A 24372-nucleotide genomic window follows, 5' to 3' on the forward strand; every position below is an offset into this window, starting at 1 on the left:
GTGTGTGTGTGTGTGTGTGTGTGTGTGTGTGTGTGTGTTAGTTACTGTTACGGTTTTGGGGATTATCCACTGACCCCCTCACCCTAGCCCCTCTGGCCCTGACCGTGGTCACTCTAAACCTCTTTGATTTAGTCCTGTATCTGTTGCCCCTTACGTGAGATCACACACACACACACACACACACACACACACACACACACACACACACACACACACACACACAACTTACAGTAACAAACCCAGAAAACAAGATCATTCGGAAAGAGGTTCATGACCTGTAGCCATGTGTATATGCCATTCCTACCACAGGCTTTTGACACACAGTTTAAAAAAGAAAAAAGATTGAAGCATGGAATGGAGGACTGGTTTCCTTCACTTTGGACAAGGCATTGTTTTTTAACTCCTTTCATAACCTATACATAGATATGACTGAGCTTTATCTCAGACGGCACTGGCAATACTCTTAGTCCTGTCAGACATGTTGAAAGTATGTACATTACTATTGATATATTTAGCAATTTAGCAACAGATAGTGGCACTCCAGGGTCCTGTAGTTGTGGGTTCAAGCCCTGCCTGGGGTGACTATTTGTGAATAGCAGTTCTCTGTCTGCATGGGCTTCCTCCGTTTGCTCCGGTTTCCTTCCAGAGTCCAAAAGTACATGGATTGGCCATGAACAGTTGTCCATAGTTATGAGTGTGTGCCTTGCACCCAATCATTCTGTGTGGGTTCCAGACCTACCATGACCCTGAACTGGATAAGCAGTTACAGACAATGAATGAATGAACACTACCCCTCAAAAGTATGAGATCATTAGTTAATAAACAATACTACTACTATTATGTTAGTTCTAGCAGTGTCATAAGGCAACCATGTCACATCATAAAACACTTATTTGATCATAAACTAAAATAAATTGTACTTCATTTTAAATACATTTTGAAGGTGGGTAAAAGGGTTAAAGATTTTTGTGGACACAAAAATGTACTCTTGCAGCCACCTCTGGACCTTCAACAGATTCAGAGAAGCCACTTAAAATGCCTTGCTCTCTAGAGCCTGCTCTGTGGCACATTTTCCATTTCTTGTTTCTGTTTGTCTCTCACGTTATATTCCCCTGCCCCACACTGCTCAATCTCTCTCTGTGTCATTCTCTTACTATACACCGATGCCCATCTTGCTTTATCTCTGAAGACTTTAAGAAGACTTTTGGCAAAAGTAAGCACGCTCTAAGGCAGAGATAAATCAAGGAGAACTAACAAACACTGCCTGGTGTGCTGACTCTTACCTGGCTCCCCTCCTTTTGCCAGAACACAGCAGGTGGGGGATTCCCTTTAGTGCCACACAGGAAGGTGACAGTACGTCCTGGTGCTGAGATCTGGTCCCGGGGACGAACCACAATTTGAGGAGGTACTGAGGACAGAAGAAAATCGGAGAGAAAATATTAGAGAGGTTTATAAGTTATTGCTCATCTGAAAAATCCCATATTTGGGATATCCCAAGTCTGAGCAGAATCAAGATTCCACAGCTGAGGCTACTGCAGATCTGCAAGTGTGCATCCCCTGGGCAATTTAGTAATGGGTGTCATGGGTGATACTGAGCAAAAATTGCCAGGCTTTGGAGCAAGATGGAGACTGTTTAGAGAGTTTGCAACACACACAAACACACACTTCAACCTCCTGGAGGTTCTTCTAATTCTCCCGAATGAGTGTGTGATTTACTAACGCTGACAATGAACCTATAAACTGATTGGGAAACCAACAGAATCATAACCAAACAGATATTTGTTTATTATTCAATGAATATTATAAAATGTATTTTACAACTTGTTGAGACACGTACACAAAACTCATGCCACTTTCTGCTCTAGAGGTATTCAATGTGGCATATTTGCTGTATATTTGTATATTTTGACCAAAAGGTCAGAAATGGAGAGTGTAATTTTGACAATTTTTTTCCCACTCTCATGCAGGCTCTTCAGAACACATGGCAGCACAGTGGATGCACTTTCTGAAGAGCACTCCTCCACTAGCACTGTGTGGGCTGCAAGCTCTATGAGTGAGTATGTGTAACAAACATTCCACTGCTGAGAGCCTGTGGGATGCAGGGCTATGGGACTAAACAAACCCTATCCAGATTGTGTTCAACGCTGGGGATTCTCTCTCCAAAAGAAGACTTTTGTCTACTAATAGGGACTTGGACTCAAAAACATGCTGAAGCTCCCCACACGTTTGTGCATCGACCAGTGAAGTTAATGACTAGGAATAGTTTGGCATCTCTGCATGACTTCTACATAGCCTTCTAGGCTAACTGTATTCTTGGTATGACTTAGGTGTAGCTTTAAATTTAATAGGGTTAGGAACTTATCCAGTTCAGGGTTGCAGTGGGTCCAGAGCCTACCTGGAATTGGGCGCAAGGCAGAGATACACCCAGTCCTTCACAGGGCAACTCACATATTCACTTACATACTCACACCTATGGACACTTTTGAGTCGCCAATCCATCTATCAACATGTGTTTTTGGACCATGAGAGGAAACCGGAGCCCCCGGAGGAAACGCACGCGGACACGGGCAGAACACACCAACTCCTCACAGACAGTTACCTGGGACTCAAACCCACAACCTCCAGGTCCCTGGAGCTATGTGACTGTGAAACTATCTGCTGCGCCACCGTACCACACCTGGTCTATACCAGTGGTTCCTAAAGTTTTTCGAAAGGGCCCCCTTTTGTAGAAGAGAATATTTTAGAGCAAATCATTACAAATAACATGTATCTTATTTATTTGTCTTGCTGCATTTGTTAACTTTCTTTGTTTCTCTCTCTCTCTCTCTCTCTCTCTCTCTCTCTCTGTCTCATCCTACCTCCTCTACATCTGCTTACCTCTCTCTGCAGTGTTGCTTGGACTTTGCCCTCACTGTGAATGTGATCAATGGCTCGTTCAGATGGCTGTTAATCTGTAGCTCTTATCTTGCCTGCAGGTCTTTGTACCCAGCTGCACTGATCCATGCCTCATGTGGGCATGGACCTCCACACTAGCCTGGTTACTTTGGCTAGACAGAGGGATTTATGTGTGTGCGTTTGTGTGTGCGATTGTGTGTGTGTGTGTGTGTGTGTGTGTGTGTGTGTGTGAGTGTTTTTGCATAGGGTGAAGAAAATAACCCCAAGGCTTTACAGACATCCCTCAGCAGGGACAGATGCAGAGGATATTGATCAACACCTAAAGCTATTGCCCTTTAGCAGAGGCCTGTGGATGGGTGATGCTGCCACCTTTAACCTTCAATGGCTAATTCATTTCTCCACACTGCTACATGGCTCCTTTCTCTCTTTCACTCATGGCTTACATGAGCCACTCATTCTGACACCTCACATTTATACAAGAGCAAGTGCCCCCTTTAGTTCAACCTGCATTTTGAGGCAATCAATCAGGTCAATGCATTCTGGGGCATCAACACCTAGACTGTAATGTATGTAATGAACTGCTACTTGTCTCTCTCTCTCTGTCTTTTTCATGTGAAATTTAATGTGTTATTCTTTCTCTTTCTTTGTCTCTCTCTCTCTCTCTCTACCTCTCTCTCCCCCTCACTCTCTCTCTCAGCTCACATCTGCCTCATTGCTCTCTCCATGGCTGAACAGTAGATACACATATTCACAATTAACAAAGGATACTGCAGGCACAGCTTGCAGGCGTGAAGCTTGCTGGATTGGAACGAAGCCCAACAGAGGGGTAGGGAGCGTTGTCCAGAGGTTAAGCAGAGCCCCTAACCCTGACCTTGGGGTCAAATCAAAAACATGTCCCTAGTTTCCACAATTTGCTCCTGAGGAGTGGCAAGCAAGTGGTGAATGTAATGATTTCCTTTTCTCCAAATTTCAATAAGCATCTCATTGCTGGTCCATATCGATCCTATCAGCTTCTCTCAGCTGGGCTGATGCAATGGAAGAAATATTTATGAAATGAAGAGAAATACTGTATCCTATGCAATACTCCCAACTGTTAGGGGGAAAAAAATCTGAGCTCAGAACCACAGTAACAGCAACATCGGGGCTTTGCTGTGACCCATATTTGAGTGAACTTCATGCAATTTTGTGTCTCAACGCCAAGAGAAAATCATGTCAATTATGTAGAAGGAAAAGTTATTTATTTTCATCTAAGAGCACCCTCCAGCAAAGGGGCTTCGCTCACAAAATGGGCCTAACAGTCAGAACTGAAAGCCAGAGAAAAAACTGCCGGTGGCTATGATAAATAATTAGCAGTTAATGGAGATGGCAGTAGGCTTTACAAGTAGAAGGAGGTGGAGGTTGCATGTAGATTAACAAGGAATGGCACGGAGAAGATTTCAAGGAGGAGTTTCATTATATATAATACAATTTTAACAGCCATACCCAGGAATATATACTGAGATAAAACCAACTTCTCTGACAAAGCTGATGCTACACAGAATGTAGTTCCATGTGGAAAACAATGATACAGCAATATCATGAATACATTTTTATATGATTAAATTCTTTACATATATGAGTCATAGCCGTATTGTTATTCATTAATCTGCTTTTTAGAAAGAGCACAAAAGTCAAGAGAAACTGATGCATTTTCTTGTAAGATTCTAAATGAAACCAACTGTAGAAATTATATCAAGGTCACAGAATATACCTTAAATATTTACTCTCAAAAGTGCTGCCAATGCACTGTCCTAGGGCTGGACGATGTGGCCAAAATTTATATCAAGATATATTTCTTAATTTCAGTCAATATGAATTAATTCCAATATCAATATTAACAATATAAAAGCTACAGAAAAACTGCCAAAAACCAAAAAGATACATGACATCACAATCAAACATTAACCTCTTTGCTTTGTCAATATTAATATTTTCAAACTAAGTTTAAAATTCAGTGCAATGCACAGAGGGTAGTTAATAACAGATCCTGTGAGTAAAGTATACTGAAATATTGAATATGTGTATATATATATAATATTAGAAGGATATTATTACTAATATTAGAAGCATTCAGCAACCTATTTAAACATACCATTCAAATTATTACTCTTTATAAAACAATGGAATTCGGAAGGTTAAAGCAGATGGCATAACGTGATTTCTTACTGTCTGGCTGGTCTGAGACAGGTCAGCAGTGTCAGAACCTCTAACCACACACACATGCACACACACTATGCTGACACATGGAACTTAGTGCATTCATTCTGAGCCTCAGACACGCTGGAGTCTCCAAATAGCCTACTGCTTGGTCTCTTTTCTATTCAAAACAGTCTGAAAAGCACATGCTGTGTCTAGATTTTCACACAAACGCGCGCGCACACACACACACACACACACCCACACTGCCCCTCAGATAGTGAACAGCCTTTAAACACAGTCATAACCAGCTCCCCAAAAGTCCCACTCATAAAAAAAAAATGCCTGATTACAAAACCATCACTGTTGTCTACTCTCTCAGACACTTACACGCTCCGAAATCATTAGATCACAAGCAGCAAGTAACACACCACTGACAGTCTGCTGAGTTGGAACCCCCAGGGGGATGATGCTGACAGGCACTTGTCACACTCAAACAGCCATGCAGACAGACATGGTGAAGAGTCATGCTTCACTAAGCACTGCTGCAATTAAAATCCCTACATGCAATTAACACACACACTAGACGGTGACCAACATTAAAAGCTCCACAGCAAACTTGTTTACCCCTCCCCACCAATAGGCCATTTACTGCACTGCATTTGCATGTAGTGATGTCATGAATGATTGCCGAACTCAAAAATATTTTTAAATGCATTTAATTTAACATTTAAAATAAACTACTACTGACTGGATTTTCAGTTTGCAGAATTTTAATGGATTTTCAATTCCCACACTGGTCTCTCAGTACGCAAAGAATCTGGAGCACAACCCCCATTTATAAGTATTTTTACCAAATATTTGATTACATCTTCATTCCATATGTTTAGTAACATATAATAGGAGGCTATATAAATATATATATATATATATATATATGTGATGCTGTATTATAATGACCTAAGTTCTGGTAGTCTTTTCAAATTTTGACCTGACTAGACTGTAGTGTCAGATGTAGAATGGCAACTTATTGCAGACTCACTGGCTCCGTAATGAGCTTGGGGGGGTGCAGCTGAGTGCAGCCAGCTTTAGTTTGGTATAAACCGCTGTTACACAGGCTTATTTCATCTCTATTGTCCCCCAGCTTACACATGCTAATGAAGAGGCCAGTTAAGGAAATGAGCAGGCCGGATTATATCCATGACCTGCCACTGAGCGTATGATGAAACAGATCCTTCATCTTTAGAGCTAGGCAGAACCCCACCAACCCCAATCCCCTCTTACTCTCCTTCCTTCTTCCTTCTCTCTCTCTCTCTCTCTCTCTCTCTCTCTCTCTCTCTCTCTCTCTCTCACTCTCTCTCTCTCTCTCTATGTTGTGTTCAGATTGCTCTTCCTCCTGCTCATCTAAACCACAAATACACATGTAAAGACCGACAGGCAGAAAATAACAGATTAAAGACCCATACTGGGTTATGTAAAAACTACTATCCTACCGACTATGTTTACTTTGTATTTAAGGCGCCCAGCTTTCCTACAGCTTTTCCTTTTTTCATGTTTTGTTTCTTTGTTCCCACTTCCATATATTTTTATTTTTTCTTGTGAAAGAAAAGTATCAGCTTCTACACATTTAGACAGAAATAACACCCATGGCTGTTACTTATTTGGACAGACAGGTCTGCATTTTTTGCATCTTTCTTTCAGCTCACTGAAGATTTATCCCTTAAGCTACACTGCTATGATTTATTAAGAGCATGTTGTAAAACTAATATGTAAGGAATGTAGCTTCGAGAGTAAGCATCTGAGAGTATGGAGCCACTGAAAAGTCGTCATAGTCTCAGGGGAAAAAGGCTGGGGATCAAGAGGTTATGCTCTAAAAAGCATCTTGCATGTTGACTTTATGCTATTTATGAAGACTGGTCAGGGGAAACCGATTCTAGGTTTTTAGGTTTGGTTACTCAACAGAGTCTTAGGGCCACCCTCTGAGCCTTCCTCGCTTCTCCTGTTTCCTTTTCCAGTGTTTTGCAGTGAGCAGATAGAATGGTATACAGGGATGAACTGCAATGCCTAATGACACTGTACATGACTTAATTAAAATATCTTACTTCATTTAGATTATATTTAATTAAAATGGAGGGTTAAAATGATTCAATTTTAAATTGGATTATTTCATACAGCCTGACCTTTTCTAAACCCAGAGTTATTATTAACATGTTCATTAACAGTTATAGAGAAGGTTAGGTCTTGGGTTAGAGAAAGAAAATTTGTAAATAAATTAAAATGTAGTAAATATTTCTTTGTTGTAAACTAAAGTTTAGAAGAATGCTTGAACATCCTAACTGTATGTGGATTTTAGAAGATTCACTGTTTTATTTAGAGCCTTTACAGCTTGGGGAGAACAGGGCTTTGCAATCATCTCCACACCTTTTCTGTTTATCTCTCTATCGATCTTCAGCCTTTCCCTCTCTCTCTTTTCTAACACCCTGTGTACCACTAGTGTCCCTCAGGAATGCAGAGGGTCAGCCCCACTCTGTGGTGGGTATAAGCTCATTGTAAATCACTTGGGCAAAAGACAGGGCTCTCCCATTTCTGCCTTAAGCTTCACAGCTTTAAATGTCAGAACCGAAAGGTGTCACGTCTATACGGAGTCGAATACGATGAGTCTGCTGAATTACTTCCTTAATACATTGTATATGGGTTGGACTGCAGAGCCTGAACATCAGTGTAGAGCATGAAAGGAAGTGAAGATTTAACATGAATACCATTTTTTGCAAGCAAGATCACTATCATATACAGCAAGGCTCCACACCCCCCAGAATCATAACCCTGTCACATTCAAAAACAATGGCCTCCCCATAGGCATGCACACACGTATACACACACACAGAAACACATGCAGTATGATGGAATGGAATGGTACTTACGAGATGGGCCCACTATAATGGAAGACAATGGAGAGAGAGAGAGAGAAAGAGAGAGAGAGAGAGAGAGAGAGAGAGAGCAAAAAAGGAAATAAAAATGAGATGGATGGTGGTCTAGGTGCTGAATTTGCAATAAGAATGGCATGATGAGAAAGAACAAAAAGCAAACCAAAATTAGAGAAATATGGCTGAAGTGATCAGTGTAATACAAGAACAGGTCTGTGTATGCACAAAACTGGCAAGAAGTGTATGAGAGATATGAGAAATAGGATGAGATGAATGAGGGTGAGTGACTATGCTCTGACCCTGACTTTAAAGTCTGCAAAAAAAAAATAAATAAGCATGCTAGACTTAACAGTCAACAGTCACCCAACAGTCAACTCCCTTAAAATTAAAGGTCCCAAAATGTCTTTTGGCTTGAACTTAAAGTTCTAGTAAAAAGTGCATTTGGTATAGGATCTTTTCCTGCTAAATAGCATTTTGTAACAATGTACATAGCACCTGTCCACTATTTGACTATGTAGCCAGTTCACATTAAGAGGATTTGTAATAATTTAATTAAACCTTTTAGAAATGAAGGGACAAAGTCATTGACTAGTTAGAAACCATCTTGGACTCCTCCTCATTTATGTTTCAAATCCATAAACTATCATGTTATTTATGTATGCATTTATTTACTTTTAATAAGTACAGGGAACAAAAACACAATTACAAACAGTGGTCACATACTATACGCTATAGGCGCATGAGGACATCATTTACGTACGGAAGCTCATTAGTGGAAATCTTGGAACCTAGAACAGACACTGAATTCTAGCAACTGAAAATGAAGCTAAATCATATTTATATTTTTGTGTGCTTATGAAAAACAGTCCTTAGATCTGAGTCTGAGTAGAAGCACTCGTGTGAATTAATATTACAATCACGCTTGGCATGCTAATTCGTCTCTCCAACAGCTGCCAGATAAAATCAGCTAAAGGCACAGTGTTGCTGTAAGCAACCATTAGGTGTGCAGTTTTTCTTAATGCAATAACATGCCCAAATACAAAGTCATGTTTCATTCAATGCTGTTTGCCTCCACCAGAATTACTTTAATTGTATCTGGCAGCTGTAAAAACATGGTTGTTGCTCTAGAATTTTGTCCTTTTTTAAATGAGTGCAGTTGTTGGGAAGCTAGTGAATGGAAGCTAAAGGAATGAAATGAGCAGAAGTTCTGGCGTGAGTCAAAGATAGGGCATGTCACTCTAAACTAACGTGAGGCATGCCAGTATGTATTAGAGTGTATGTGGATATGTGAGTGCCATGCTTGTTTATGTATGTGTGAGTGATGTTGTAACTCACCGTGGACCTGCAGTGTTCCAGATGCCTCAGCCTTTCCAACACTGTTCTCAGACACACAGGTGTACGTTCCTTCATCCTCCGCTCTCACCTGCGTCAACCTCAGACTGTTATCACTCCGGATTTCTGACCTGTGGGAACACACGCAATTCTTCTACTGAATCATTTATTCAGGGCAGAGTGATTCAAAATAGTCACAATACATGTGTATACATGTCCCTGATAAATGATATACTGTAATTACTGATAGTAAGGTCATATCATGTTATCTGTGATTCTGTCATTCTGAATATGACATTATTCTCAATCTGTTTATTTGAATTACTATGAAAATTTGCAAAGTGTGGTAAAACATTATTTAATAAATGTGTATCCAGTGGTGCTCAAGTCTAGTTTTATGTCCTTGTGTTTGTGAGAATTTATCACCTGCCCCGAGGCAGTTCCCCCTCCTCTCTCTTCCAGCGGACAGTTGGGGTGGGGTCTCCCTGAACTTCACACTGAAAATCTACTGTATCATCAGCTAGAACCACCTGATTGACAGGCCTCCGCACAAACATTGGACGCTCTGCATGAGTGAGAGAGAGAGAGAGAGAGAGAGAGAGAAGACTATAGTAATCAATATGTTCTATTGAAGTGTTATTCAGTTGAGAAATATCAAATTTCAGAAAAAAAAATAAGTTATATGAATTGTTTTAAAAAATACCTGGAGCAAACCCGCATACTACTGCATACTATTTAAAATAATTTTATCACTGCAACAGAATCATCATCTTCAGTCTACTTCACACTCCTAATGAAGTAAATAATTGGCTGTGTGAATAAAAAGAGAGAAGAGGAAAACAGATATTTTAATTTACCGAATACCACAAGCTCAGCCGGATCACTGTCCTTTTCTCCCACCATGTTGGTTCCCACACACACGTACATTCCTGCATCAGTTTTCCTTGTGTTTGAAATCATCAGCTTCCCGCCACGGATCTGCAAAGCACACAGCACATCACACACATTATTCAGAGCCTTTAACCAAAGCCTGGACAAAGCTTCCTGTAGCTGGACAGATGATCAAAGACCAGTTGTCTTCTTGCACATCCTCAAAGCAGTGTCAATTCAAGATCTGTTCTCTGAAATACTTGCAAGAGATAAACCAGTGTTTCCAGCTGTTTTACCTGATGAAGGTTATCTGCTAGAAGGATACACTGATTCAGATTGTATTACCAACAACAACAATCATCCTGTTCAGCAGCATAGCATTTTAAACTGGACGCTCAGTGTTATGCAGTGTGTCTAAAGAAGCTGTCCTCTAAACAGTGCAACTCTCCAATTTGAACAATATACATAGAGTCTATTTACCATTTTAATATTGTTATCTCTGGGCCAAGTAGGAATAGGTCACTGATAACTTCAAATATCTTCACCAGTCTATTCTGCAAAACAAAGGCTAAACCACTGCAGTGACTAAATATTCTTGGTGTAATTGTGCTAAAGTTTAAAGAAATTAGAGAATGAAATGTAAAGAATTTGGATGGAAATCAACAGTATAGTGAAGCTATTGTTTCCATTATGCTTTATTTATTTATTATGTTGTCCCATATTGGTATGCTAATTGCTATTGCTGCAGCACTGGAAAGTCATGAATAAACATTTTAATAATTTTTAAACTGCTGTCTATTTATGAACACAGGACTAGTGAACTAGATCTGAACTTTAAACTGCTGTATCCTGGTCACAATGCAGGAGCTGGAGTAGAAATCCATACTGCAGTATCATAGCAGCCAATATATTGTTCCCAGAAAACTTTCTATTGAACACATTTAGAAAATTTAAGTATTATTAACAATTCTATAATAGAATGTCAGCCAAAACATCTGCTAATTTAATGTTCTGTTTTACCTTTTTCCAATACTGATTTCCTCCTTTTTAACTTAATAAAATGGATTATATTAAGTTTGCAGAAAAAAGCATTTGACACAGTCAGTTATGATATTTATTGTTCCATCTGGTTAGTGTTAGATTGTCTGACAGTGATAAGCAATAATTCTTCTAATTGTAATATGCACTTTTATGCAATGATACTATTTATAGTCATGCTACATTACCAGCCGAGGTGCTCACAAATTTACAGGAAGCATCTCTGACTATTCTGCACAATCTTAACTCTTTGTAATAAATAAATAAATGAATACATATATGTATATATAAAGAGTTAATTTTTACAACAACATTTATTTTGTTCTCAATATTTGACCCAGCAACTGCTTACATGCCGAATTTTTACACAATGTGATTAACCAATAACATTATTTTCATCTTATAAATATTTGGGTTTTAAGTTAGATGATAAGCTTTCTTTTAAATTGCTTGTTGAACGCATGACAAAGATGTTAAAGTTAAAACTGGGATTTTATTTTAGGAACAGTTCTTGTTTTACTCAACAGACTAGGAAAAAGTGTATTGTAGGTAACATTTTAACCAATTTTAGATTATTGGGATAATTTATATAGACATGCCCCAAAGACAACATTACACTTACCTGACTGCAGTCTGCATTCCAGTTATTTAACTCATTACTGCAAACTCTATGAAATGACTGGTTGGGTCCCACTCGGTTATTTTGTGTATAAAGCAATTTATGGTCAGCTTCTTTCATACTTATACCATACCTACAGGGATGTCCCGATCCAATCTCAAAAATCTGTATGGGGCAGATCACTGCATTATTTTACTGATCTCTATTGGATTTATTTAGCTCAATTTTAAGTCCAATCCTCAGTTTCCTCTAGGCGGCAAGCTCACACTCCTTCCTCTTCCTCTAGCACGCTTTTTTTAAATGTTGTGATCTGACTCTGCTGGCCACCGTAGTGGACACACTTCTATCTGACTTTTCCACACAAATGCACATTCCCAGTCAGATTCAGAGCTCAAGCATGAGGGGGCGTGATTAGATTTGCCAATCGTCCAGTATTTGGAAACTAAATGCCGGGTTGTGTTTTGGACCCATACGGGACTTTTTTTTTATCCCGTATTTTTGAGGAGAGACTGTTAAGACCATGATTTGTCATTTGAGACACACTGCTCTCCCTCAGCCGGATGTGGTGCAGATACTCCACGACATCTAAACAGACAATGCGCTTCTCGTTGGTCGTCACTTTTATTAAGCCAGTCAGCGTCCAGAGTTAGCTGTCTATCATTTAGTGTTGCTGCCAATGGAGTCACAGTGCCGCCTACAGGGGTTTGTTTTGTGGCTGTGCTGATAGAATCGGGTCAGTGCTGAAAAACTATTTTAGCAGGGTGTCTTAAAGAGACTACTTTTCATTTCTCCTTCAAAGCATCTGTGTTGACAATAAAGCTGACTGACTTTTAGAATCAAATTAATTCTTTATATATATAAAAGTAACATTAGATGATTTCGTATACGATTTAAAATAATATTAAATGAAACACAATTTGTTTGCTTCGTTATAAAAAAATAGGCAGCAGCTTGGATGCAGGCAATTTCTTTCTTAATGCAATATATTCAGTGTCAAGCAGATACACTGGGCTGATTTTAATAACTATGATTTACTTTAAGTGTGCACTGTGTAGCTATCTAGGAAATTCTAAGATTCTAAGATCAGATCGGGACTCGGTAGCAGCTGATACTCAATATTAAAAGACTGAGATCGGGATCTGGGGGCTAAAAAACTTGATCAGGACATCCCTAATTGTCAGATTTTATTAAACAAACATATCTCTGTATAAATTAGTTTCCAGTACCTACATAAAATTGGACATTCCTATAGTTCAGTCTGAATTTGGAAAGACCTTTCATATAAAATGATCTTCAGAAACATTTTAGACTACAGCAGTTTATATCTTTGAATAAATTTAAAGAAAATCCTAGTGATATATCCATATTCTCACTGTCCAAGTAAAAACATGCATATCCATGTTTGTGGATTTGTAGCTTACTACATGATTAAAACATAGCAGCTTTCCTTCACATGACAAATGTAATGAAAAATAGGCCAATAGAAATGCTTCAAAATTACTTGGATTTAAATATTTTTACATATCGATATATTGTGTGTGTCTGTGTTGCCCTGTGAAGGACTGGCGCCCCCTCCAGGGTGTATTCCAGCCTCGCGCCCAATGATTCCAGGTAGGCTCTGGACCCCCCACGACCCTAAAATTGGATAAGCGGTTACAGATAATGGATGGATGGATATCGATATATATATTGTTTGGACAGAAGCAATCTATTAGTGTGTAGTTACGATATTTAGGGTGTTTATGTGATGCTAGCTTTACTTTTTTTCCAATGTGACTACCTTGGTTAAAGAAATTTTTAAATAATATCCAGAAGAATATGCGAAATATTCCAGTATTTGACAACCACTGTTGGGGGCTTTGTATATATGGACTACAGTACAGTATGGAATGCATATCACATTGATATCAGTATAGGCCAAAGCAAAGTGTGTTCACATATGCCCCTAGTGCAAGGAGTATTTCACAGAACATTTCCTCCATCCCTATGTCTGTTATTAAAGCAAAACTTGTGCACCGCCATCAGCAGAGCATGCTTTGCATGCCAGGGTACTTCAGCCCACAGAGGGAGACTAACGTGGCTGTTTATGCAACGCTTGACACAGAGAGAGCGTTCCCACTGATGTATTTGGTATACACTGTCAAAGTCCATTTAGATGAGTGGCTTGCACAAGTGTTATGGGCTATGAAAATCTGAGTGGGCCTCGATACGACAAAGAGGCAGTAAAAAAAATAAGGAAATAAAAGAGAGAGAGAGAGAGAGAGAGAGAGAGAGAGAGAGAGAGTTAAAAATATAAGAAACGAGAGAGCAGCAACACACTCATTTGAAAGAGTTCAGGAATGAGTGGATGGTAGGATTGAAAGATTGCGGTGGATAGAGTGGGAGTGAGAGAGAGTGTGTGTGTGTGTGAGAGAGAGAGAGAGAGAGCAACAGAGAGAGGGGCTGATAGAGGAGAATGAATGAGAGAATGAGAAGTGAGAGAAAGAAAGACTTACGGTTATCCTTTCGTCCTTGTCATTGACTTTCACGTTGTTCCTCTTCCATGAGATGGTGGGCTCCGGGTGGCCACGTGGAGGGATGCACTCCATAACAGCTGGCTCACCTGCAGCTACAACCACATCACTTGGAGTCTGCCGAAAATCATCCCGCAGGACTGTAAGAAGAGAGAGCACATGAATATATGTCAAGCCTAAAACTGTGCAATTCAAAACAATAAAACAGAACAAATGGTGAATAACGCTGTAATGGTATTGTGGTCTGAAATATGAAAGCATGCCAACACAATTTATAAATGTTCATATTATACACTTCCATTTAGTTGCTGGTCCTGTTTCCCTGTAGGTTTGTCTGTCTGCTTGCACATTTCTTAGTTTATTTCATAGTTTTTAAAGGTGGTTTTATGTTGTTGGGATTGTCTAAGGTACTCTAAAAATCTAACGTATGGAACAGAGATTTTTACAACCAAGGTAATTAAAAATTAAGTCGCTCAATGTCATGAAACAAATATTTTATTGATATTTTATAGATGTCATAAATACTTTATTGGTTAATAGTGATATACTTATTCTAACATATTTAAAAAACCCAAAGTAGTGAGTATTATAGTGCTATTTTATCACATAAATAATATAACATATCTGATGCAAGTTTTAGAAAACATCTGTATGATTGTACAGACACAATAGGACACACAATAGGAGCAAAATAATCAAATCAAATCTCTTCGTCTTATGTTAACACAAATTACATATTAGAAAATGTATTATTGCCTGATATGTATTGAAAAATTGCACATTCATGTATATTTAATGTCTATTTATGTCATATGTTTTCCAAAGTCACTGTTGCTTCCAAAGTGTTGGCCCCTTAATGTGCATTTCCGTGAGTCTAATTATGAAGCTGGTCTTTATCATTGGTTGGAGCATTTGTGCCCCACTCTCTTTCCCTTTGGTCTCAATTTACTCTCTGTCCCCCCTCTGACTCATAAATAAATTAACTACTTCCCTTCTGCCACAATGGCCATGAATAATTGAATAAACTAGAACCCGGTAAAAGAAATGCTGCTCCAAACAAATAGGAAATATTTACTTTACTTCCACAGACACAGACATAAATAGTCAGAATGCTTACATATACAGTAATGTACAGATCATTTTGCCCTCACATACAGTAAACACATATACTCAGCAGGGAGACACATACCAACACAGAAAACACACACACACACACACACACATATACAACTACACAGGTTTAAAATTACAGGGGGGATTTACCCCCTAATTAAGACTTGAACCCCCCCACCTCCCACCCCCCAAATGAGGGTAAAACAATAGTTTGGGGGGGGGGGGTGTCAAAAAGTTTCTATATCCTTCTTACCTATAATGTTAAATATTATGATAGATTTACAATATCCATGCCTGGAAGAATCTTGAAATACAATTTCAAACACCCCTACACTGGACCATACCATTCCTTGTTAAGTTTCTCCTCTGCCTACCTCACGCATATTATTGTCACGTGGATCACCTCATTAAGGTAGCACCTGCACAAGCCAGAGAAGGCTTTACCTGTAAGTAGCTATGTAGCTTTTTTTTTAAAAAAACTTTATTGCCTTCAGGAAATCACTCACATAAAGGTGTTACATTGTTCAACTTTACAATTCCACCTTAAATGCTGCAGTGGCGACACACAGGTTTCAGGCTAAAGATTTTAGGTGCTTTGAACGTAACTCTGTCAGCTTTTAAGGTGGGTGGTGTTATGTGGACTGTTTGTATTTTCTGCACAACATAAGCAGAAATGTATAAAACTCATCAAGAACCTGACATCTACTACAGGTCAACATGTAATGTATGCACCATTTTAAGGTGGAACATTGGAACATGAACCTAAAAACTTCATAATCTAGTGGCTGTAGTAGTGAGGTATAAGTTGCTCCTGTGAGTAGTACTACAGGAATATTATTATTATTAAATATTACAGGAGTGAATCAATACATTGACATATAAACTTGAAGTACATGGCAGAGGCACTTTTGTTAAAATGCTTTAAAAAAATAGTTTCACTCAATGTGATTCACTAAAAGAGAGTTTACTTTGGAGACTAACAATAGCCAAGCTTCTATATAAAGGCATTCCACTACTCTTCCCTTAACATTTCAAACTGTAGGTGCTGTATTGGTCCCAGTATGAATGGATGAGACAGGACAAAAGTGACATTCAGTGACATTATTCCCATTTATTCAGAATTAATTAATACATGGTTCCTTGGAAAAGGAATAATATGGATTTCATTTTCAGGGCAAGAAAACTGCTTGGGTGGTCTATGCCTTTAATGTTAGATGTCAATGTTAATGTCAGATACAGGCCTAAATTTTGTATGGTAGTAACCAATAGCATTGTGTGATTTTGCTCTGTAATATATTGTTGGTGACCCCTGACTACAAAGGTTGTTGTGTGCTATGTGACACATTAACTGGTGTAATGGATTTATCATTAATGACTTTGTCATTGTATAATTCACACCCTGCACCTACAAAAACACAAACCCACACACACAACCAGCTCAACACAACAGAAGTAATGCGTCCAGACCAAAAATCCTTCAATTGACCTTAGCAGATCTTCAGGGCTGATGCCATCAGCTGGACTCTCAATCAGCATTTCCATTCTACTACCATTTATCAGATTCGTCTGCAGTAGCACTTCCATTCCTTTAATCTGAGCAGGTCTATCTCTCCCTCCCCTGCTCTCTGCTCAATCACTATTTTGGCCTGCACGTTTCCAATCAGTCTGTGCCCCTGAGCTAGTGCCGCTAAGGGATTGTGCGAGGATAGACTTTATGAAGAGAAGGGCTTTTTTCGATATTGCACTGGACCAGGTCCAATGCAACACCAAACCACTGCCCCTCACTCCAAATGCCAATATCCAGTTCTACAGCAATAAATGCATGTGCCGAAATAGACCCATCCACTCCACTCAGAACGCAGAAAGATAGGAGTGAGTGAAGGTTTTGAAAATGGCTGTAGGTACCTGAAAAATACAGACAATTACATATTAAATCATCTTCTGTATTAGCTGTCTCAAGTCTGCTATTCCTTCTTTGCCATTTGTTTTGAGGTCAATCAATGTAATATATATATATATATATATAACATAAATTAAAAAAGGTTTTACATTCTGGAAAATCTGATAAAATGCACAAAACTAAAAATAAAGATAAAGAAATAACAAAAATCCCTCTCAACCTAATAAATGTAGGCTGGCGTTCAGTTTCTCTGCATAATGTGGAATATCACCATATAAAATCCTACACTACCACACACGATGCTGTTGTAGTTAATCAAATGTAGACAGGTTGGAGATAAGTACAAATATGTCACCGTATAAACCTGCTTACATGAAAGTACCAACACCCAATTTGTCTTAACTTTTCACATGCATACCAACCATTTGTATAACATGTACTTACGCATTAGCTGGCAGAGCAAATGGAATTTTTAATCTACTAAAATGCACACAGTCACTGTGTGTAGAACAGAACTGGAAGACAGAACTTGCATATAATGTGCAGCCCTAATTTATTCTCTCTATAAACAGCCAAAATATTCAAATTAACTCCTTGTTTCTGCACTCATTCTCAACTCCACAAGTCTTCTTCTTCTATAGGTGAATTCTGTTGTTTACAGTTACAGAATTTAACCCATCTGTTGATCTGCATACTCAATGAACCCAATGTTCAGGATCTCTACTGATGTGTGTCTTGGATTTCTCAGCTCTGCAGAGATGCTCACATACTGGTAGTATGTTGCACTGGTATGAGTGGATCAGACACAGAAGCACTACTGGAGTTTTTACACGCCTCATTGTCACTGCTGGACGAGAATAGTGAACCTATGTGTCCTGTGTCCAGCGTCATTTTTGGCAACATTCGTTGAAGGTTTTAATAAAAACTAACAAAAACTGCAGCAAATGATGGACTACTATCTCTGACTTTGCCGAGTACAAGCTGGAGCAACAAAGTAGTTGAATCAAATGTAGTGGTCAGTGTGTATTCACGGTGTTTAAAAACGTCTGCAGCACTGCTGTGTCTGACCACATGTACCAGTTCAACACACAACAACACACCACCACAACATATGAAGCTGCTAATGAGTTGTTTAGTCTGAAAGCTCAGCTCAGATGGTCTAAAAAACTGTAGAAATGTGTGCTGTGTTGCCACTAAGACATGTTTTCCTGGGAAGTCTATGGTTATTTCAGCAAGAATATGCCAAAGCCCATTCTGTACACATTACAACAACATGGCTTCATAAACACAGACTGCATGTGCTTCAGTGACCTGCCTACAGTCCAGATCTGTCTCCATTTTATAAAGCAAGAATGCACAAAAATTCAATTTGCAAAACTTTAACAATTAGTATCCTCATTTCCCAAATGATTAAATAGTGTAATTAAAAGGAAAAGTAATGTAAAACAATGGTAAACACGCATATGTCACAAACATTTTGGTGTGTTGCAGGCATCCACTCTTTATTGTGTTTACATTTACAAAATATAATCAAGTTGTTCAGTGAAAACACTGGAAATATGTTCTTTGTGCTTTATTTCAGTTCAAGAGAATTAATCAATCACGAAGCCAATGATGGCCTTCAATCTTAATGTTGAGCTGTGCAAATGTTTGTTACATGTATTAACTAAATTTTAGAAATTCTTTAGATTACAACTATGAATTGTAGAATTGTGGAGTAGGTGTCCTGCTCGTTGCTTGAGTCAGCAAAATGAGGGTTTCCCACAAGGCTGCTGTTGGTCATAAATCTTTAAGAGACTGCAGTGTGATCAGCAAGGTTGAGTTCCTCTTCAGTTGTTCAGTGTATGTGTGTATTATTTTTTTGTTTTTGATTAATCAAGAACAATTTAAACTTAAGAAGACTTAGGCTTTACCTCATTAAATATAGACATATAGATATGAATAGTGAGATATATGAGGAATTTATATATTTTACAGAAGCTTCAGTGGATTGAGATGAAGTAGGTTAAAAGTCAAAGGGTTTGAAATTGCTGTACCAATATATTACAGACATATAAGTGTGGCAAGGACTGTAATTACAGCTGAAACAATTATTTAATTAAAAAAATTCAAACCGCATTTCTAGTAAAGTTATATAAATATTCAAGAAATCAATAAAAAAAATCTTTTAAATCTCTTAAAAATTTTGTAAAATGTGATTAAAAAATAGAAGAATGTGTTTTTTTATTGATTTCTTGAATATTTATATAACCAACAAAAGTACAAAGAAAAGATTTCCAGGGTTTTCACTGAACAACATGATTGTATTTAGTAAATATAAACACATTTTGAATATGACGAATGTAACACACTCCATGAAAGTTGTGATGGGCAAAACAAGTGAGAAATGTTTATAGAGAATTAATTTCACACTGTTTTGAAGCATTTCACTATAAGCAGGTGACCATGAAAGATATAAAAGGAACATTTTTGCAAGCATAAATAAGTCATTGCTCATTACTTTATGCCACATTTCATGAGAGAAATGTCAAATAGGTCAATGCAAGATTGGAAAGAATTTTTCGCCTACCATACTTATTATTATTAAATGATGTAGGAATTCTAGAGAAATTACAGTTCTTTTTTTTAATTTAGGAATTTTCACCTGATGCACCAGATATTTTATTTTATATATGCTTGTATTAAACCCAGGACCCCAAAGGGCAGTGACACTAAGTGTAGTGGACATGTCATAGTGTAGTGGTGTCCCAAAACTTTTGTATTGTTAAAGAAAACACTATAATTGCATATTTTTCTAAACACGAGCAGAAAAACACACTGCTAGCTCACACAACTTATGTAGATATTGGCCTAGAGAATGTGTAGTAGTAGTAGCACTGTGATGTTCTGCTTATTATGTAGCAATTCTCAGTTAGAAAAGAATGCCACTCCAGTTCGACGCAAACGTTACATTATGGTCTAATGAAGCAGTCTGACTCGCAGACATCCCTGTAATGGCTAGAACAACTGTGTTTTAAAATGAAGGCTGTATCTACCAACAAATGCTCAATGTATTCCAAACTGAAAAACAGAATTGGCTGCATGCAGAAGTCATCAACAGGTCATAAAGGTTCTATGCCTGATTCTTTCAGTTCTGTGTTAGTGGAAATAAAAGGATATCTGTGTGTGCATGTGGATATTGGCGTGTGTGTGTGTATATGTATGCACGTATGTGCGTTTGTGTGCCTGTATTTTTGTTGGGGAGGAGATACTTAAATTAGGGCTGAATTTCTGAGCTAATATGCTACAATGTCAGCTTGGCAGAAAGAGGGAGAGAGATAAATGTGATATTTTTTCTTTGCTTGTGTGTGTGTGTGTGTGTGTGTGTGTATTCTAATAAAGAGGTTGGACAACTGAACTTATGGGGTCTAGAGTTAACTTTTGGGGTGTCTTCTTTATTTAACTCCTGAATCCATTTGGGTGATAGGAAATGGGAAATGTAATATTTACTTCAATATATTCTAAGAGTTAATATGCTACAACAAAAATACATACACATATTCTTCTATATAACATTTAATCTTAGCCTTATGACCATTTCAAACGGGCAATTATCTGTAAATTTTCAGCTACCATAAGTGAACATAGAGAGACTGACAGTCGCTGCCATATAGCTCCAGGGTCCTGAGGTCCTCGGTTTGAACACCTCTGCATTCTCCCTGTGTCAGAGGGGGTTTCCTCCAGGTGCCTCGGTTACCCCCCACTGTCCTAAAACACATGTTGGGAATTCAACTTGCTATGGGTAATTGTTCACAGCTGTTAGTGTGTTAGTGACCCTGTGTGTGTGTGTGTGTGTGTGTGTGTGTGTGTAGGTCATGCCCTGTGATGGACTGGTTCCCTGTATAGTGTGTGTTCTTGGCGTGCGCCCAATGATTCTGTGAAGGCATGGAACCAACTGGTTTATTTCAGGTTGTAGAGGTTACAGAGAATGAATGAAAAAAAAAAACCAACATGTTCTGACCAACATCTGTCCAAATTCCACTGTTTTACTTCACTTGGTTTGCATGCACAAACGCGGCAGTGAAATTCACTTTAAAGACTCTAATGTGTCAAAAGTAGAAATTGTTAGATTCAACATGAAATTAACAAAATAAACAAGTTCCTTTTTTTATTTCAACTTTACTCTAAAAGTAGAAAAAAAATGAGGAAATTAAACCCAACCTGGAGTAACCTCAGGAAATGTTCTGTTAAAGAAAGCAAGGTGTTTGAACCTGACACAATCCAGAACAAATCAAGAGGTGTATCACCTGATGATTAAACTCTGACACATTAGGAATTCTCCTTTCCAGCTGTATTTCAGTTAAAAAGATGAAAGGTGTCATTTCTCTGAACTGGGTCTATCCCATCTGCTCTGACCAACACAGACTCCCTGGAGCTTAATTAGGCTCCGCCAATTACCCATAAAACCCTAAGGGATGTGGATTAAACCTGTGACCCTCGACCTTCAAGTGCCAGCCTCAGGGGAAGTGCCCTCTGCCTATCTCTCACTCCCTCTCTCACTTTCGCTCTTTCTCTGTCTCCCTCCGTCCTCACAATAAAGCCAGTGTAATCCTACCCGCGAGTGCAGCAGTCCACTTCAATTACCCCTCCTCCAGCCCACCACGACTGCATTCTGACGGGCATCGCTAATGAATCCCTCGACTCTCAACCTTTCCCTCCTCGCAAAATCAATTCTTCATCCCCAATCCTTCATTCATTTTTAAGTTGGACCTACAGTGGTATAAGAAAAGCCTAAAAAACCCCACCCAGTGTGATTCACTCAGAGGCCCTTCCCATTAACCCAGGGTGGTTGCCTGTTTCAAAATGAGTCTATTTGTTTGATTGACTCTGTGGCAGGAGAAAAAGATTGCTAAAATCAATCAGAAGAAGTGCAGCAGGTCAGGGCACATTTGAAGTCTTCTTTAGCACAGAGCGCCTACAGCTAGTTTGCATTTCAGAGACCACACACCCCATGCCCGCATTTAAATTGAAAGTCTGGCAAAAAAAATACAGTTGAAACTATTTTCCACTAGTTAATCTTGATCTAATGTCCAAAGTTTAGTTTTTCACTGGAGCTACAGGCCTTGAATAGCCAGCAGCTAATGAAAGCATACAATGCACTAAACAGCACTGTGCAGCCTGCATATCTGATTGATATGTTGTTACTTATGAGAGACAAACATGAACAGCAATCTCTCTCTTTACATTTTAAATCTGTTTTCATTAAAGCCTGATACATATATCACCTGATAATATTAACCAGTAATTTATTCATTAATTAATTGTCTGTAAGCACTTTTCCAGTTCAGGGTCGTGGTGGATCCATAGCCTACCCAGAACCACTGGGCACAAGGCGGGAACACACCCTGGAGGGGGCGCCAGTCCTTCGCAGGGCGACACACACTCACACATTCACTCACACGTAGGGATGCTTTTGAGTACTCAATCCACCTACCAACGCATGTTTTTGGGCGGTGGGAGGAAACAAATGTACCCAGAGGAAACCCACATGGACACAGGGAGAACACACAGAACTCCTCACAAACAGTCACCACGAGCAGGGCTCCTGGAGCTGTTGCACCCCTATGCCACCCTATTAACCAATAATGTAGGAAAAAATTATACACACAAATGTGATGCCCTTTGTTAGAATCTGAGTTTAAAATTATTGTGAGACATGATAAAAGCCATAATCAAGTTTTATTAAAACCGCATTAAAAAAAACATTTTCTTTTTCATAGTTCATTTGTGCCTTCCAACTCAAAAAACAACCCTGACAGTTTGTTTTGGGCTAAGGCAGAATACAAGAGACAAAACCTTTTCTGTTAAAAAGATCTGCTCAGATTACATTAAAAGGTGATTCATTCATATTGTACCAGCCCTTCATCTAAGAATCTTCAATCGTAGCGCAATCACATAAAACATATATGATAGAAATAAGAGAAGAGAAATAAGAACAAAAAATGCACAGTCCCACTAGTTCCACTCAAACCTACAGGAACATTAAGCTTGTACGGAAACCAAACATTTTGAGAGCCCAACTAATAGTGTGAATCAGACATTTTGTGATATTATCACTATAGTGTGCTTTTTAGCCTTCTGCACAAGCACAGATTTCCTGTCCTGTAAACATTATAGCTTTACGATAAAATGCAGAGTGAGATACAGGTACTGGATAAGCAGTTGGCCACTGTTAATTAAAAGGCTTATCATCAAGATCAAACAGACCAGAACATTTGTATTTTTCCTGCAAAAGCTTCAGACGTTTTCAGAACTCATGAATAAATATTAGTACGGAAGTGGGCAATGACAAATGGCTCTCTCGCCCAGATGAAAGGTTTACGTTTCAGCTCCTGTTGCCGGCATTTGAGTCGGTCATCTGTCAATCTGTCCTTTTCCATCTCAAGCTCCCTTGAAACAATCTGTCATAGACACACAGACTAATACATGCATAGACATACACACGCACACAGCATCGAGAGGGCTTCATTGGGCCAGACGTAGGTCACAATCTTTGCATATGATAACAGCAAAATATTAATCTTATTAAACCCAGGTCATGAGAATCATGAAGCATGCCAATTTCAGTATTACAAGCTCTAATCCACAAGACTACAAGATATTAAATGTGGAGAGACTGCCGCTGTGGTGAGAATTTCAATTGCCGTGCATATAGAGCTCAGCCTCCGGTGCTAAAGGGTCTGACACAGCCAGTGTTTATTGTTCATAAACTCGTATGAGTTCAGCTGTAAAATCTAATTAGACAATGCCATGTAGTAGAATGATTATGCCATTACCAAGATTTTCTAACAATAATATTTAATTTGTACTTTCCAGTTTATTGAATATTACCAACACGAATTTGAAGACTAAGATTAAGACATAACCTTTGATAATTGATGAAGGTGAACAGGTGGCAGATGCTTGAAAGGAAGGAATCTAATAGACCAGTGATCAATAGAGTCAATAATTACA

At 38.7% G+C, this 24372-nt stretch overlaps 1 protein-coding gene across 2 annotated transcripts in view; it reads right to left on the minus strand.

Moving 5' to 3' along the window:
- Positions 1 to 24372, minus strand: part of robo3 (roundabout, axon guidance receptor, homolog 3 (Drosophila)) — an 82294-nt gene that overhangs the window by 26520 nt on the left and 31402 nt on the right. For both annotated transcript variants that reach the window (XM_066651475.1, XM_066651474.1), the window contains exons 3-7: positions 14349 to 14506; positions 10184 to 10304; positions 9753 to 9891; positions 9330 to 9457; positions 1284 to 1408 (exon numbers count right to left, since the gene is read on the minus strand). In XM_066651475.1, the coding sequence (XP_066507572.1) occupies positions 1284 to 1408; positions 9330 to 9457; positions 9753 to 9891; positions 10184 to 10304; positions 14349 to 14506 (671 nt within the window). The remainder of the gene's footprint in view (positions 1 to 1283; positions 1409 to 9329; positions 9458 to 9752; positions 9892 to 10183; positions 10305 to 14348; positions 14507 to 24372) is intronic.

The sequence above is a fragment of the Hoplias malabaricus genome, chromosome 18, assembly GCF_029633855.1.
Source record: "Hoplias malabaricus isolate fHopMal1 chromosome 18, fHopMal1.hap1, whole genome shotgun sequence".
Classification (NCBI taxonomy): domain Eukaryota; kingdom Metazoa; phylum Chordata; class Actinopteri; order Characiformes; family Erythrinidae; genus Hoplias; species Hoplias malabaricus.